At 53.3% G+C, this 17,944-nt stretch overlaps 1 protein-coding gene across 1 annotated transcript in view; it reads left to right on the top strand.

The window, feature by feature from the left end:
- The window catches only part of PLXNA4 (plexin A4), a 285,370-nt gene extending 269,058 nt beyond the window's left edge, over positions 1–16,312 (top strand). The window contains exons 29-30 of the mRNA XM_006016338.3: positions 5,087–5,237; positions 7,878–16,312. Coding sequence (XP_006016400.1) covers positions 5,087–5,237; positions 7,878–7,973 — 247 coding nt within the window. The 3' untranslated portion in view covers positions 7,974–16,312. The remainder of the gene's footprint in view (positions 1–5,086; positions 5,238–7,877) is intronic.
- Positions 16,313–17,944: the final 1,632 nt, after the last annotated feature.

The raw sequence follows: 17,944 nt of genomic DNA, 5'->3' as shown, positions 1-17,944 counted from the left end.
CTCTTTCCTGCCTATGCAGGGGGTTGGACTCGATGATCTATTGAGGTCCCTTCCGACCCTAACATCTATGAACCTATGAATCTATGTTTCACTGGCAGTGCTTCCAAGACAGCTGTGTGGCCACCCACCCTGGGACCCCTGGCACAGGCTGTTCGTGGGTCTGCAGGCCAACAGAAGAGCCACATCTTGGATGTGATAAAGTCTTGGCCTCCCTGCAGACTCAGCCTCTTCATGCTGACACGTGGAGACACCAGGTCATGGCACCGCACCAAAATCCTGAGGCTGAAAGCCACGCACAGGAGTATCTCCAGCTGTGGTTTGACTACGGGGGGAGCTCCAAGTCTCTGCCTGCCCATGCCCCATGCCACTGAAAGCTGTGAGACGAGGGCCTTCCTGAACACAACCTGATAAGGGGTCACAAGTATCAGCCCCTTTCAGCCCAGCAGACTGAGGCCGTCCCTCTTGAGGACATATCCATTTTCACAAAAGAGTCCTAAAGGCAAGGCTGCTTTAACCAGGACCAGGAGAGAGCAGTCCGAGAGAGACATCCTGAGTCTTCTCCCTTGCCCCCATCATCACTGAACAAACAGCAGGGAGACCTCCAGGCTCCATCGTTGTCCACTGAAGTGGACGGTGCTGGCCACTGACGTGTGTGGGGGCAGAGCGCAGAATAAGCTAAAACCAAGCAGAAATCCAATGAAATATTAGCCTGAGAATGTGAGCTGTGAACCCCTCAAGGGGCCATTTTCACCTATGGACAAGGTGCTGGGAGGCAGGTGGAGGAGGAGGTTTGTAAAGGGGGAATGACCCAGAGAGTGACAGGCACGAGTAGAGGGTTGGGGGAAGTGTCCGGGCATACTTTGGAGGCCGAGCTAGCAGTTGCACACCACCGCTATGGTCACTGATGGGAGAGGAAGGCAAATCGGTCAGGTGGGAAGAGCCACAGAGCTCAGAGAAGTCCTCTCTTCCTCCTCCCCTGCCAGCTATCGCTGGTGCCCCCGCCTTCCCGCAGGGGTGACGGGTCTACAATAGCAGAGGATGCTCAGACTGAGAGGCTCACTCCTGGCAGGCTCTGGGAGCCAGCTCGCTGCAAATTGAACTGTCAAGCCATCCCAGACACTTGAGCTCCTATCTGGAGTGCCACACAAGTGCCACCTCTGTTGGGCTGTCACCCAGCTCTGCAGAGCACCTCGGCGCTGATACAGAGCAGGGCGAATGGAGCGGGAGGCGGCAGCATGGGCAAGGATGTGACACACAACAGGCTGGAGCTCTCAGCATCCTCCTGAGCCCCCATTCACTGGTGCCACAGAGAGGTCTGGCATGTGCCCTGCTTTGCTAGGTACCCCCCCTCAGTCTGGGGAAGCAGGGAACAGAGGCCAGGTGGGGTTCAGCTCCCAGCCGCTGGCTCTTCCGTTCTGGACTGGGAGCCTGCAGTGTGATGAAAAAGCATTGATTTATATGGGACTAAGAAGGAGGTTTCAGGGAGGAGCTCTGCTCTGCCTGCATATCCCATGGGCACCTTCCTGCCAGGAGCAGTGATGCCATGCCATGCTCATGCCAATACCATGCCCACTTCTCAGGGGCAGACCCTGTCCCAGTCCAAAATGGGTCCAGGCCCCAGTTCTCAAAATCTACCACCACCAAGTTAAGCAACTACCCCGCTCTTTGCTGCTGTCAGCAGCAGAGCCAAGACACGGCCCGTGAGAATAAACTGCCTCCCAGCAGGCTTGCCCCCTGGATTTGCAGTGCAAAGACAGGGGTTGGGGTAAGATTCAGAGTCCTGGGTGATCCAGCTGCAGTCTCATGGGCAGGACAGAAAGCGGCTCTGGTGCATCCCAGTATGGCCACAGCCCCCATCTCTCTCTGTCTCTCCCCATCCCCGACCCGTGGAGCAGGCTGCCCATGCTACAGCCTATGCAGGGCTCCTGCCTGTTCAGGTGGGTGGAGAAGGACTGGCTCCCTCTGAAGCACACCTCACCCCTGCAGGGGTTGTGGCCCCATGCTGGCAGCTGAGCCCCACCGCCTGACATAAGCAGTGTCAGGGCTCTCTTTATCTTCAAGTCCACCCAACCCCAGGAAAGCAGCCCCTGGCCTGTGTGGAGCTCCTGGCTGTCACGAGTTAGGGACCCAAACCACCAGTGGGAGAAGGAGAGGCCAGCATGTGTGCATGGCCTGTATTTCTCATGCACCACCTCTCGCTGGTGGGCGAGGGGCAGGGGGGCTGGGGCTGCATGCAGGTCACCAGCTGCCCTTCCTGACCCCATGGCTGACGGGAGGAGATTCAGGCTGGTCTGTAATGCCAGGCCTTCCCTGTCATTCAGGTGATGCCATCCTATGCTCTCTCCCACCTGTTGGCAGGAGGGTGCCCATGGGATATGTAGGCAGAGAAGAGCTCTTCCCTGCAACCTCCTCGTTAGTCTCCTAAATCAATGATTTTTCATCACACCGCAGGCTCCAATCCCACCCCCCGCATCTCTTACCATTGGGCTCAGATGTGGTTCCCTCCATCTCCCAAGTTCCTCGTTCATTTATTATCCAGCCAAGCACTTGGGCTGTCACCCTGAGCTCAGAGGAGCATGGGGTGATGCTCCAGCAGAGCCATTAGTGATGCCGCCGCGTCCCCCTCCAGTGTTTTGCTGTAAGCGATACACAAGCAACCCTGCAGAAGAAGCAGAGGCCCACCACGTTCAGTTGAGCCCACTTGGCTATGAGGACTTTGTAGAGCATGAGCAGATGTGATGGGGAGCAGGGATTTTGATCCTGAGATTGATCTTACAGCAGCGGTTCCCGGTGAGGTTACAGGATGTTTAACCCCAGACAACTCCCTCCCTTCAATAGGCCTCTGTGATCTCCGACTCCAGAGCCAGGCAGGTTGCAAACACCAAGCCAAGACCACTTTCCTCTTGAGCAGCAACAGGTAGGGCATGAGCCTGAGTCCAGAGGCTTGGGTTGTCCACACTAGCTTTTGCCAGGGAGCATGAGACCAGCATCAGCCAGCACTGGCCTCTTAGGCAGGCCCACCAGTCCCCAACGGCTATCGTTGTCCCAGTCCCCAATGGTCTCAAGCTGGTTGCCCTGCTCCAGATGGAGCCAAAAGGCAGGGGATGTTGTAAGCGATGCATTGGACTTTGCTGGTTGTCTACACAATGGGGGAAGTAGCTTCGGCCCATCCACCGCTGCAGAGCAGGATATGGGTAGACAAGCAGGAGTCGCCTGGAGGAGGCAGGCGATGCCTGAGCTTCTTCTGCAGCTGGCTGGTGGCCACTTCCCTGCACCCCATCCTCAAATGGCAGGGCCTGGTTTTGGGCCTTCCCCTGCCCTGTCATAGCAAGTGCTTCCTGCCCTCCTGGTTGAAGGATTCTCATTATACAGTACTTTGGCATCCGATTTCGGTGCCGTGGAAGCAGCCCCTGGCTCTGCAGGTGGCCTGGTACTGTTTACAGGACACCTGTCTGCTATTTTGGCTCCTCGTCCTTTCTGCCTCCTAATTATAAAATTGTGGCGTGTGCCGGCACTGGGGCGCGCTTTTTTTTTTCCCTTTTTTTTTTTTTTGTGCACAAAATGTCAAATTGCAGAAATTAAAAATGTAAATGATGGTGTCTAATTAACCAGTTGACAGCAGAGCACAGCTGCGAGTGACAGTGACTGATTACCTTCTGCAAACCTTGTCCTCCAAGACCTGCCGTGCCCGGGGGGAGGAAGGACATGGGGAAAAAAAGCAACCTCCTTAAAGAGACACAGGTTGGCAGGCAAAGCCCTGTGCAGTGGTAACCACCCTGGGACTCCCCGGTCCAGTCGTGGACCCCCGGAGGGATGCGAGCAGGCTTTCCTAGCTGTGAATAGGCTGCGTGCACTGAAGCATTGGAGCAGCTTTGGGCTGCTATGTGTGCCGTAGGACAGGTCCAGCACCTGGGGGAGATGTGGGGAGGATGGAGTGGGTGGGTAGTGATAGGGGACCTGGAGCAGAGAGGTGGTTGAGGTGGGAGGGCTGCCAGGGCTTCGAGTGCGTGTCCGCGGGGGGAGGATGAGAGGGTGGGAGTCTGCGAACGGTGACATGGGTACACTGAGGGTTGTGAGTGTGCCTGTCAGGGTGGTTGTGTTCACGGGCATGCTAATGGAAGTGGCACACTGGGGATTGTGTGAGGGTGAGGGTGTGAGTCATCTGTGTGGGGGCAGGTGGCAGGCATCCCTGCGGTGGGTGAAGTGGGCATGGTGTTGGCATGAGGTGTTGCATGTTGCATTGGCAGCTACCTGGGCAAATGAACGGTGTGGCCATAATGAGAAGACCCAACCCCTTCCTCAATGGGGCCCTGGGCAGTGTGGTTCCACCATGCTCACACTGCTCTCACCACTGCCCCAAGTGCAAATGTCCCATGCACGGGGTTCGTTCCTAGAGCTGGGCCAGGGTTGAGCTCTGAGACTGGTACATCTGCAGCAGGGGGCTGCTTGGGCTTGGTGGGAGCTTGAGCCTTTCTCTATGCCTGCTTTGCACAGGATGTGGTGGCAGAGCAGGTGGGGCACCTTACAAAAAAACACAGCCCTGCTCCAGGCTCATGCTGAGGGACCATTTGACTCCAGAAACTTTTGTTTTGGGCTTGGCAGCTCTCATTTGCCCAGCACGAGGCATGAGGAAGGTCTAGCTAGTGCGAGAAAGCTCTTGCAGACCTAGCAGCAGGGCGCACGCTGAAGTGAGGGGCAGGGCATGATGATCCTTAGGCAGGGAAAGGTGCAAGGGAGATGCCGCTGGGTTGTGGCTGGCAAAATCTGCTTGGCTGGCTATTGTGTGCTTATAGTGCAATCCAGCCATGCCAGGGCAGCCTTTGGTGCTCTGTTGGGCTTCATTGGGGAGCATGTAGGTGACCGGGAGAGCTCTGGAGAATCTGCCCATGACACCCAGCATTTTGGGGAGCTAGGGGGTGGCCTATCTGCTTGGGCAAGCAGTGAAAGGCTAACTTAGAGCACTGCGTGCCAGCTTCAGTCCTCTGGCTGAATAGATAAGGGCCAAGACTGGGAGCTAAGAGGTCAGGGTGCTTTTCCTAGGTCCCTCTTTCTCCACGAGCAAATGCTGTGCCTCTCTCTCCCCCAGGTACTACTCAGACATTGCCAAGATGCCGGCGATCAGCGACCAGGACATGAATGCTTACTTGGCTGAGCAGTCCCGAATGCACATGAACGAGTTCAACACCATGAGCGCGCTCTCTGAGATCTACTCCTACGTGGGCAAGTACAGTGAGGAGGTGAGAAGCCAGGAGGCAAGGAGCATTGCTGGATGGTCTGGGGTCACAGGCCACCTACCAAGACACCCACCAGCCCTGGGCACTTTCCTCTCAAATGTAGGGCCAGTGGTTTGGGGATGGACGTGGTGCCTGGGGACAGGCAGAGTGTGGGTGAGGCTGTGCTGGCCTCCCCCACACCTTACAGCCTGATTTCCTGTTCTTTCCCCCTCTGACTGATCCCTTGAGGACCTTCAAGGTGGAGTTGGGCCCTGATGGTCTCCCTTGTGTCCTATATAGACCCCAGGACAGGGTGCTGCATTCATCTCTGCCTGGCATACGACTCGGTGCATTTAATGGGGCCAGCCTCCCTTTGGAGGACGGGGTACAGAGACAAGGGGCTGCTGGTTGCAGCTTTGACAGGGCAGAGCTCCCCAAGCATGCACGGTTCCTGGTTCTGGTCCTCGGGGCCGGGGCGGTTGGCCGGGTCGGGGATGGGGAGGGCTCTCTCCACGCTGCTGCGTCTTGCGAGCTGCACCAGCCAAGCAGAAAATTGCGCGGTCTAATTAAAGCTGTCTGACTTCACCGCCGGGGCGCACTGACCAGCCTTCCCTGAACCGACACTCGGCAGCTGCCAGCACGCCAGCTGAAGATTAGCAAGGGAAGCAGACCAGGGAGCTAGGACCTGTTCCCCAGGGGCAGACAAGGACAGGACAGGTGTGGGGGTGCTCTCGCCTTGTCCGTGAAGCTGGTGTTTGATGAAGACAAATTGCCCTGGCTGCAGCAGCCCCCCACACCCCCTGAAAGCCTGCTTGTGCCTCTCCTACAGCACCCCAGCTCTTCCCATGTAAGGTAGTGCAGTGCTCAACCCAGACACTTCAAGCTAAACCTGCAGCCTGTCTCATGCAACTTGGTCCTTCAGGTCCATATAGACCAATGCTGCTTTTCCCAGACAGAGCCGCTTGTCATCGCTCCCTAACACCCATCACGTTCCCTTAGGATGGTGGGAGTGAATCCCATTGGAACGAATCGCTGCCTCTTAGGAGGGGCACCGGGATCCCTTCCTCTCCAGCACGAGGGAAGGGCAGGGAGGGGCTGGCAGGAGAAGTCTTTGCAAAGCACCATCCTCATTGCAGTAATGCCATGAAGGGTCTATACAATGCTCTTATCAAGGCCTAATGCCGCTCCATTAAAGACTCTGTCTTCTAAAGACCCTGCTCGGCATCTCCTGGAGGAAGTGCCTCTTGTAGCCAAGACATGTGCAGTGCACGTTTATATTTGCACCTTTGCAAAGGAGCCTGCACACCACTGAACACCAAGGCGGGCTGCCCGCACAGGAGTGAATTTGGTCCAACATAAAGAAATACCCAGCTTAGTTTCACCTTGCGTAGCAACTTGTGGCAGGGGACACTCAGACAATGTTTAATTAGATGAGAGTAAGCATTGCTGTGCATATTACTAGAAGTCTCACCACAATGCCTACTGTGATCTCTAACATGCACGGATTACTGATCGCTGGTCCCAGTCCCAGCACCATGTTGGAGTCTTGAACTGGTTCCAGTATGGTGCCAAGTCTGGGACTAACAACCAGCTGACTGTGGGTCACAGCCCCAGCACTGGAGCCCCTTCAGTAAGGAGAAAAAGCAGCATCAGGCCCCAGATAGGGTGATCCCATTGGGGGTCTTTGATTATAAAGTGCAGAGGGGCTAGGAGAGCTGCAGGAATCAGCCCCTCTGCTTCCTAGTGTCATTTCCAAATTGAATGGACACCTCGGAGGACCACCAATTGCTTAAATTATCTCCATGGAGCCGTCCAACAATAGCTGATAGCAATCCCAGCTGGGTGGAAAGTGGGGACTGGGAGCGGTGCATTCTGGGATGCTGGAGGACTGCATATTGCTCATTTGATATCCATGGACAGGTAGCACAGCCCAGAGTTCAACCTCACCTGAAGTGGCATGACCTTCAGACGCTCAGAGGGCACTTAGCACGAGTTAATGAGCTTTAGTGTGCAGACACTTGTGTTGTAAGTGCCCTTAGTCTGGGCTGAGTGCAACCAGCCTGCAACTTCATCCACAGGGGTTTAAAGAGCAGAGCTCAGATAGAGCCTGTTTCAGCTCCATGGGCCGGGTTTTGTAGCTACCTTAAAAGCAAACCCTGGCTCAGCAGGCACCCCGGGCTCGTGCCCAGACAAAGCTCAGCCCTTCTCTCTGTCTCCGGCTGGGAAGAGAGGTGTCTCTAGAGCTGCAGAGGATCCCGGTGCTGCTCAAGAGTAACAGGAAGGGTGATGCAAGGAGCACTGCATTTGGCTGGCCCTTTGCTGGAGGCACAATGCCAAGACCCCCATCTGTGTGACAGGCAGGCCTGCAGCTCCCTTGACAGCTTGGGAAGAGATTACAGGAAAACCCTAGCGTCTTGGCCAATACTCCCCGCTCCACCAAGCTGGTCCTAACAGAGCAGGCGGTGATGGAGATACTGCTGAGCGCTGCCATCTGTCCACTCTCTGCTCTCCTCCCCCACCACTTCGCTAGCTGCTTTTGCAAGAGCAGAAGTTAAGCAAAGGAAAAGTCCCTTCTCCCCCTGAGAGGCTGGCCCTCCTTTGGGGTGTCGGGGCTACTGGGCAGGGATAAAGCCCTCTCTTCTCTCTGTTCCTCCCCTTTGGCAGATCCTCGGAGCCCTTGATCAAGACGACCAGGCTGGGAAACAGAAACTCGCCTACAAACTTGAACAAGTCATAACCCTCATGAGCATAGACAGCTGAGAACTGTCCTGCCAGGGAACCCCTGGGAGGGATAAACCAAGCCGTGCCTCAGTCAAGATCATCCTCTTTACCAAGTGCAAGTTTTGATTGGGCTGTAAGCAGAGTCAACCGATCAGCTCTCTTTCTCTCTCTCTCTCTAAACCTATGGACAAAGCCACAAGGCCTTGGGATTTGAGGGACGTGGTGGCGTTGGAGGGATCTCATCTCTGGGGACACCGAGACATTCAGGTGGAGCTCTCTTGTTCACAGCTTCCCCTTGCCCGAAAAATACCATCATATCATCCGTATCCAGACGGAAACCTGGAAGGCTGCCTCTGCCGCGCTGCTTGAACTGAGCTCCCGGGTCCGTAAGCCAGGGGCGGACGTGGAAACAAACTCAGTATTATTGGAGTCTCATCTCCTGGGATGGTGCCTGCCTCCGGGGATCCCGGCCGGGCAGGATCACACAGGGACCTCCTCCAGCAGAGCCGTTACAGCTCCATTTCCCGATACCAGTCCTACGGGGAAGGATTTGAAGCCTCCTGGGAACGCGACAGGGACCTGGGTCAACGCGGAGTGGCACGGGGGACTCTAACTCTCCGGGTGAATAGCAATGCCTGGAGGGGTGGGGGAGGGAGAGACCGCCCCTTGCCCCCGCTTTAACTTTTCAGATTTTTATTATTATTTTTAAAACAGCCCCGTGTTCCCCTCGGTCTTTCCTTGTGTTTCCTGTTGACCGTAAAACTGCGATGAAACGCTCTCTGCCTAATTGCGCCGAGCCGGTGCTCGCCATCCCCTCCGGATGGCTCACGGCGCAGCGCAGCCCATTTCCACTACAACCCCAGAAAGGAAAAGCCTCCAGGCACGTGCCGAGCTAGAAAGGAGGAACCCGGCCACGAAAACCCAAGCTGGTCTGGGAAATATATCGCTTTTGCTAGAGGAAAGGTGTTCTGAGCCAGGACAAATATTTTTCTTGGCTTTTTTTGGGGAGGAGGGGTGTGGTTTCCTGGCTGAAATCTCCACAGGACTTTGCATTGTTTGGTGCAAAATATGAGGAGACCGGGGATTAAAGGGAATTATTTCCCCTCGGGCTGCTCCCGGGAGGACGTGACCTCATGCCGACCCAGCCTTTTGTAAAACCACGGTGGGATTTTCCAATTTTTTTGAATGCCCACAAATGATTGTGACTGTTTCTGGCGGCACTAGGCCACCCTCTCTCCATCCTGACCCATCCCCATCCTGTCCTCTCATCCCAAACCCTCCACCAACAGGGTCATTTTTAAAGCACAGTGGGTGCCTCAGAAGCATTTCCCGTCCCCTACATCCCTTCACTGTTATTTCGGCACAGAGATGGATGGGAGACGGCATTTACTCCCCTGGCCCTCAGCTCCTCTTCAAGAGCTGCCTCTCTGAGGACCAAGCTACTGCCTACCTAACCAAGCAGGAGAGTCTCCTTCTTCTCCCCTTTCTTTTTTTCCTTCCGTACGACCGCAGACCGCTTACTTCAATACCATTTGGGGTTTGCCATCAACAAGGCGCCGAGCCCAGAGCACAAGAACCAAACCAGGGAACCTCGAATTTGGCACAAAACGGAGTGAGGCTGGAAGCAGGAGCTGAACGTGCATCTGTCACCTCGAGAAGCAAATAGCGCTCGCTAAGACCACGCGTGGGCATGGACGGGAGCCGTACGGGAAGACAACCTCTCCCCTCGGCCCATCTCTCGCCATCCTCGGAGAAGCAGCCGAGCTGCACATTGGAGGGTAGAGGGGAAAGGGAGGTCTGTGGGCTGCGAGGGGTGTCCTTGATGATGGAGTGGTCATATCTGGTCCTAGTCATGCTATTGATACATACCTCTGCGTGACCACCTATCGCTAGTGGATTTACGGGAGGACGGAGCAGGAGAAAATTTGTTCTCGAGCCGATTGCATGCAGCCAAGCATTCAAACCCACGGGCGGTTCTTGCCACGGCGGTTGAAAGAACGATGAGCGGACAGGCATAGGGGGAACGTTGCGAGGTTCGTACCCGGCCGGCAGAGCGTAAGGGACACGTCTTGGTTTTTAAACCCCAGATCTTTCTGTATTGTTTTGGCGTGGACATGGGCGTGCGTGTGTCATTTCCTTTCCTTTTGCTTGCTTTGGTGGGTTGGCCGGCTGAGCGCCGCATCACGCCCCTTCGAGGTGGCTCCGCACACCCGAGAGGACCGTGCGTCGGGGCCAGTTGGGTGTGCGTTGGTGTCATGGTTTTAACGCTTCATTTGGTAACGTCAGAGTGTGTCCCAGATCAGACCGTCACAGCTGGGGAAGTGGAACGGAAAAGTGCCACGAAAGCCAGTGCTAAGAAAACAAACGAACAAAAACCAAGAACAGTTAAGATTGCTTTTTCGTTTCTTTGGGGGGGTTTTTTGGTTTTAAAGACTTAAACCATGAAAGTTAAAAAAATAATGGAAGAAACCAAAGGTTTTGACAAACGAAGTGCCACAAATGAGAATTATGGACCCTCTTCTCATGATTTTCATTCAGCGGGATGGTGGGATCTAAGGACAAAAAAACCCATGCTGGCTCAGAGGGGATCTCAGTGGCAAGCAGCTCGTGGAGCTGCCGGGGATGGGTTTTGTTTGCACATGAGAAGGGGGAGAGGGACGTTGCACGGGAAGATTTCAAAGGAAACGTGTGTGATTTTGCACAGCTAGAGCGGTGAAGAAGCACCACAGGGGAAATCTGAGACTCAGCCTAGTTCAGTTTAGATTTTTTGGGGGCGGGGGTGTTATTTTAATTTTCATTTCCTGGGACAGCATTGTTCAACCCTTCCTCCCTATCTCCCTCACCCCCAGCACATAACTTGATAACCTCAGAGTGAGCAAAAGTTTTAGCAGAAACGGGATTGTGAACATCATCGTCCCCTTCTCTCCCATCCATTCCCTCGCTCTGCTCTGCCCCCTCATCTTCCCCCACTTGGGATTTTCAGCAAATCTCGCTTTTCATTTGGCTTTATTTTTATACCTCAGCTTCTTCTGCCTTTGTTTCGGCCTTGACAACATGCTGGCATTGTGAAGTGAATGTGTGGGTTCCCCCCTCCGTTGCTTCGCCCCCACTTTGCCGCTCCCACTCCACTCCTTGCCCCCCATGGGCCTCCGAGATGGCTTGCTCCCTGCCCCGACTTAATTTAATTCAATTTTTTAAGTGCATGTGAAATACAATGAAGAACAGAGACACAAACAGAAGGAAGAAGGTGCCTCGTGACTGCCGAGGTGCGGTCTTTTCCTCCTTCCTTTGCCTTTCTTTTCCTTTCCCTCCCTCTTGTACCTTTGCCTGTGGACATCCCACCAGAGTTGGCCCATCATATTCTGGGGTCAAGCTATCCAGAGAGGGCTTATTTCAAAGCCCACTGAGGTCAATGAACAGCTTCCCCATCCCAGCACTCCTAGATGACATGCTGTTTTATGGGGTAACCTGCCTGCGGTAGGCTTGACTGTTGGCGTTTATGGCACCATCACCAATGGGGTGGCCTGGACAAAGGGGCCTCTGACAGATGTGAGGCCAAACCCTTTCACTGGGCCTTTGGGTATAGCTAAAAGTTATGTCTTCACCATAGAGTTAGCCCCAAGTGTCTGCACCTGGTTTACCTGGCAGGGCTTGGGCAGCCGCATTGCAAAGCACACCTAAGCCACATGTCCTCACTCGTGCTGCCGTAAGGTGAGCCACTTTAGGATTTCTTTTCAGTAACTGGTGGGAGACCATATCTGTCCTTCTGGGCAATGGATGGAGTGGTGAAAAGACAGTGGAGGTCCACCAGCACTTGGGCTGAAGCCACCCGCCTCTTCCTCCAATGTAGATGTATCTAACCCTCCCAGTGCACCTTTGAAAGGAGCTACACCCGTGATCACCAGTTGAGGATCTTGCCCACTGTGATTATCTCTTCACATCACACACACTTCGGTGCCTCTAGGGAAGAGCTAGGCCTTGTGGAGTACTTTGCCAAGGGCCTGCTGGAAATGCAAATTCATAAAGGAGCTAGGATTAGCTCTCAGTTAGGACTGTGCCGTTGGTCTGAGGAGGAAGGGAACAGTCTTGTACTGCGAGATGGTTGAACAAGCAGGTGGGACCCATATGGGTCTTCCTCATTTTATCTTCTCGGGTGGTTTCTCTGCTCAGCTGTGGAGAAGAGAAGCAGCCCTGGGCTTTGTGCTGGACTGAGGCTGAATTTTACCATGCAAAAAGTATAAATAGGGAAGACCATTGGCTGCATTTTAACTAAATTTACTCCTGATTATTTGACCAATGTAGAAATGATTGGTGCTGAGCCACCAGGGGAGTAGTGGGGCCTTCATTGCCTGGTGACTTCAGATAAAAATGGGGAGCTGGATTCAAAAAGCCATTCAGGCTTCTTCATGCCCATTGATTTCAGTGAGAATATAGGCACCTAGATAATGTCTCAAAGGTGTGATTGGCCAACAGGAAGAGATTGGGCTCAGGGCTTGGGTAACTGGGGAGGCAAAATCCTCTGAGTAGATGTGATATTTTTTATTAGACCAACTAAATAGTTGGAAAAAAGTCCTTTGCAAGCTTTGGGACACAAACAGCCTTCTTCAGGCATTGGGTCATTGGATGACGTTTAATAGCCACTGCTATGCAGAAGGTCAAGTAGATGATCCTGTGGTCCCTTCTGGACCTAAGTGAACCTACAAGCTGGTCCAAATAGTGGGAATGGTAAGAGATGAGGGGATGGAGGAGTTGGCAGGGGTGACATTTGAATAAAATGTTAAGGGGAAAATTGCAAAATGCATCCATAGTTAAAAGAAAGGAAGTTTCCTGAGTGTCAGCCTTGCCCATCACGTCAGGCCACCTAAGGGTTACTAGCTGCTGTCTGTAAGCTATGCAACTGTGTCAGGATCCCTTTGCTTTTTACCAAATCAGCTCCAGGTGGAAGCATTTTACTTTTTCAGAGCTGTAGGAGGGGCGAGCTGGAGTGGCGCTGTGCCTGCTCGGATGGCCTCCGCAGACCACCCGTAGGATGGCCCTGCTGTCGCTGAGGAGCAGTTGGTGTGAATCCAGCCTAACCCCCGCTCTCCTTGTCTGTGTGCATCTGAAGCAGCTGGACAGGTGGCTTTCTACATAAATGTGCATGCGTCCCCCAGCAGACCCTCTGCTTTGACAGGTATTTTGCACAGACAGAGAGAAAAGAACCACGTGTCCGAGCCCCTCAGCTGGCACAAACCTGTCCCTGGTAGCTCTGTTGAAACCAGTGGCGCTACATCAGCCTGCGTTGCTGCAAACCAAGTGAATCCCGCAGTGACCTTGAGGCTGGGGCCCAAATCTCCAAGCTACTTATGTGCCCAAACCTCACTGATCTCAATGGGGCGAGGCACCTAAATACCCTCATGGGTCCTACTCTAATGGCCAGGCCCTATTAACCCTAGTAAGGACCTAGGTGGACTTGGCATTTAAGTGCTATTCGAGACCACCCTGCTCAAATCCCTGTAGAGCCATCAATGCATTGGTTTGTACAACGCTCATCTCAGCCTTAAGTCCATGTCATTGAGAGCTGCCGGGATGAGGAGGCCAAGGCACCCGCCTTTTGCAGGAACTGATATTTAGGGCCCTGAATGGGGTAGAAGAGGATCACTCTTGGGCACCTGGATTCATTTAGTCCCTAATAGGTGGAGTAGGATCAGGCTCTGCACTCTCATTTGGAGGACATGAGAGAGAGCAGCGGCGACATTGCTTTTCTGAGCTAAGCACCATTTGCCTGTTATCCCTCCTTTTTTAAATGAATGGGTTGGCTCTCTTGGAAGCAGAGCTGCCATCAGGCATGTTGCCATGGTCCTCTCCCCAGCAATGCAGGACAAAATGCTGAATATGGCCCGCAAGCACCACTGCTACAAGGGAAATATCCTTTGAGACGGGGCAAAAAAGGGTAGGGGGGACAAGAAAGTGCCACAGCTTTGGCCCTAGATGCTATGAATGCCATTCTGCGGGGGCTTGACTTCCCCCCCATTTCTTCAGCACTGGCTTTTCCAGCTTCACCATGGCTGCAGTTCAGGGGATACAGCAGAGACCCCCATGGCAGGAGCCCTCATGTGATCAATAGGTGACCTCAGGCAATCCTGTAATGGTTCCTTGCCTCAGTTTCCCCATCTGTGAGGAGGCCACGAGGGTTAACCGTTGTCTGTAAAGTCCTTCGAAAATGCAAAGTGCTGTGTATTATGGTTCATGTAGTGATTGGGGTCAACCTAGCTGTGACCTCTCAGCCACCGTTTTTGAGGGGGACCCAGGGAGGGCATCGGAGAGGCATTAATTTGTGGAATGATGTCACAAAAATGATTTAAAAGCAGAGCGGGGGGGAAAAACACCCAGAAAATCTTACCAAAAAAAACAAAAAAAGAGAGGAAAAAACAGAAGATAAAGCTGCTTACAGTAATCGGAGGGTCACGAGCGCGCCCTTCCTTGTCGGCGTCTGTTCCTTGGCTTTTTCTGTTAATCTCCTGTTCGGAAAAACATAACGAAGGGGGAGTTTACCTCAAGGATTTGTTTCTGCGTGGAAACAAATCACCTGAAAGAGATTTCACCCAGCAGCCAAAGGCTGGGGAACGAGGCTGTGAGTCTGCCATAAGGTACTTGTATAGGAGCTTGCTAGCATTTTTCTGCCTTTTGCCTTCTAGGATAATATTTTGGGGGAGCAGCCCCCCTGAGCGGGGTTTGTCAGCCTTCGGTTGCTGCCAGAGAGTCTAGCGGGGATCACAGCCCCTCCGCACCATCAGCATTTGGCCTCCGATATGGAGCCGCTTAGCTGGGCTTGTTCTCCAGATGTGTTGCAAGTGAGGGGGGAGAAGTGAGGGTCTCATTGGGAGAGTGCAGAAAGGGGGCCGTGCTGGAGGCGCATCACACGCTTGGGGCCAAACTGCCTCTACCCCAGCTGGTGTAAAGCAGCTGGTGGAAGTGGAGCCCAGTGGCTCTTGCAGTATGCCGTCCCCTAATACTACTGCGCAGTAGTATATTAGCACAGGCTTTGCCCAGCACGCAGTGTTATTAGGCTACTGCACACTTTGCATCGTGTGTAGACGCACCCACTGACATCTAGAAGATCCTCGTCCTTGCTCTGGACTCCAACAACTCCTTGTCAAAAACCAGCCCTCTGAAATGCGGCTTGCTCTGCATGCAAGGGGCAGTGGTGGCCTTAGGGGAGGGCAAACTGGACAACCGCCCAGGTCCCGCACTTTAGGGGCCTCAACATTTTGCAACAAATGTCTGACTTGCTTATAGGTCATCAAAATTATGCCCCTAAAGGGCCACAAATGCCTCTTTTGCTTTAGGGGGCCCTGAAATTTTGCAACAAATGTCCCACTTGCTTATAGGTCATCAAAATTCAGCCTCTAAGGGGTCCCAAATGACTCTCTTGCCCAGGGCCTCAACAACCCTAAGGTCACTACTGCAAGGGGCTCTGCACTGGATTCACAGATACCAGGCCCCAGGAGCAGGATTATGCAATGGGGGGAGGATAAAACGTCCTTAAACTAGACCAGCTTCCAGGAGCTGGCAGACAAGGAGTTTGGGGGGAGGCAAACTGGATTTGTGTGTGCAGCCAGCCCTCTTTCCTCTCTCTCTTTTGAAAGAGGTTTTTGTGGCCCCGTGAGCTGGGCCAGCGAGTGTGCATCCCCCAAGCTGCGTCCCAGGTGGCGCAGAAGAAACTTTGCCTTGTTTTAAGTTTCTTCCCAGGTCTTTTGTTGCACCCCTGTTGTTCCAGTGCCATCGCAGGGAGGGGAACCCCAGGAGCTCACAGTGCTAGGGGAACCTGCCCTCAACCACGGCGTTGCCTACTCACTCTGCAGCAAGCAGCTGGAGCATCTCAAACAACAGATCAACCCCTTTTGTGGTACCCTCCCACGTCTTGGGCACGTGGGACCCCAGCTGTCTCACTCCCCCTGCCTGTTTGCCTAAAGCTCCCACCTTCAATGTGAAGACATATCTTTTGCTAACAGTGTTACCACGGGCCTAAAAGAGCTATCGATACCTATCACGTTTGATCAACATCGATCGCATTAGAAAGGAGGTTGGGATCGCTTTTATTTTTTGTTGTTGTCGTCGTTGGTTTGTTTTCTTTGGAAATGATCCTAAGACAAGAAAGGAAAAGAAATTAAACGAAGAAATAAAAGTCTATACTATTTAAATCGGACTCCCGTTGTTACTTGGTAAAAGCAAAGCTTCTGTACTTTGTTATAATTAATTGTATACCTGTGTATGTAAATATAAGGCATTCCTATTTTGCAGTCCAGAACAAAGAAAAAAACAAAACAAAAAAAAACAAAAAAAAAAACCTATTTGTAATATAGAATAAAGTTTATTAAAAAAAATAAATAAATCCAAAAAGCACAGCGCTCTGCTCGCCTCCTTCTTGGGGCTGCACGGGGGTGGAGGGTGGAGGCCAGAGGAGGACTGCCTAGAGATTTTGGGAAGGGGCAAAGGTACTTGTCACCTTTCTGGGGTTGTGTTAGTGCCTTCAAGTACCTGCTCAGTCCTCCGCCCTCAAAGTGCAGAGCAGGCTGGTGCTAACCAACTGGACAACGCTTCGTGTTTGAAATGAAACCCAGAGTGGCCTTGTCTCTCCATGTTCACCAGTCCCTGGGCTGCAGTGCAGAGGGGGTTTGGACGGCAGCTAGGAGCAGCCCATGGTGAGAGCAGCCTTAGCTGGCTGTGTCGATGTGATGGGACCCCGTGTCAGCCAAGACCATAAGCGAACAAACTCCCTGGGAGGTGTGATAATTACAGGACAGCTAAGTTTAGGGCTTAAATAAAAGCCGGCTTTAATAACTAGGGGTACTACATAACTGGGGAGAACAAAACATACAAATAATGGCTTAAAACACACTAGCTTTTCACTCACATGCCTGGCCAGTGCTTTTGTCTCAGTCCCCGGATGGCCCCGGGGGCAGGTAGGAATTGTTGCTGTCTCTGCAGCCAACTCCACCCTCATCCCTGGAGGTCTTGGCTTCTTGGTTGCCCCTGCCCTAGCTGTTTCAGCTTGCATGTGGCAAGCTATTTATCTCCCCTCTCTGGGGTTTCACCCCATCAGGCTGCTATGGACACATAGATTCATAGATTGTAGAGTCAGAAGAGACCACAAAGGATCATCGTGTCCGACCCCCTGTCCCCAGCAGGAAAGAGGACCGAGGTCAGATGACCCCAGCCAGGTGTCATGCACACTCTGGGGTCTCCTGCTTATATCTTATCCCCCCACCAGCTCTAGAAAGAGCCAGAGTCTGGGGAAAGGGGCCGGTCCAGCACCATCCAGAGGATGAACAGCATCAGCCAGCCCACACCCAACCCCTCTGTCTGCAATGCAGCCATTAACACTTTCCCCACCAGAACTAGCCCCATCCAAAGAAATACTTTCAACATATACCAAACAATGCAACCACATCAGTCATCACCGTGGGTAATGGGGGGACTGGCTAAGATGTCCTGCTTGGGATCCAGACGGGTGCAGTTGAACCTCATGCCAAAAACAGCTACTCTCAGCCAAGCCGTATGACTGGTACCTGGTCATTCAGATGCAGCGTGGGGTGGGTGGTCACCGATGTTATATGACCTCCCCACCATCGTGAGCTTTCAAGACAGTTGGCTGAAGGGTCATTTAGACTCAGGGAGACCTTGTGATGAAAGGGATGTATCTGAAGCCCCTGTTCAGGGGAATGTCTCTACAGTTGGGATTGGGTCCAGCCAGGAGCTGATCCATGCACATGTCCGCAGCGTGGCCCAACCCTTAATCCTCCAAGCCTGGGTGAACCCATAAGGGGCCCTGTGAACTCAATGGGACCCACAAGCATGAAACTCCTTCACAACCCAGAGGAGGTTGTGGCCAAGACTCCTCTGGGCAGGTCCTGCCTTGACGGAGGGCAAGTTGGCTCCTCGTTCACCTACGGCAGCTTTGGCCCAGCGAGGCCCACAGTCAGCAACCCTATACAGCTGTGGGCCCCTCCCTGCCTTGCACTTGGGGT

The sequence above is a fragment of the Alligator sinensis genome, unplaced genomic scaffold, assembly GCF_000455745.1.
Source record: "Alligator sinensis unplaced genomic scaffold, ASM45574v1 scaffold268_1, whole genome shotgun sequence".
Taxonomy (NCBI): domain Eukaryota; kingdom Metazoa; phylum Chordata; order Crocodylia; family Alligatoridae; genus Alligator; species Alligator sinensis.
The sequence above is the reverse complement of the archived record's forward strand: the minus strand, read 5'-3'. Positions and strand labels throughout refer to the sequence as shown.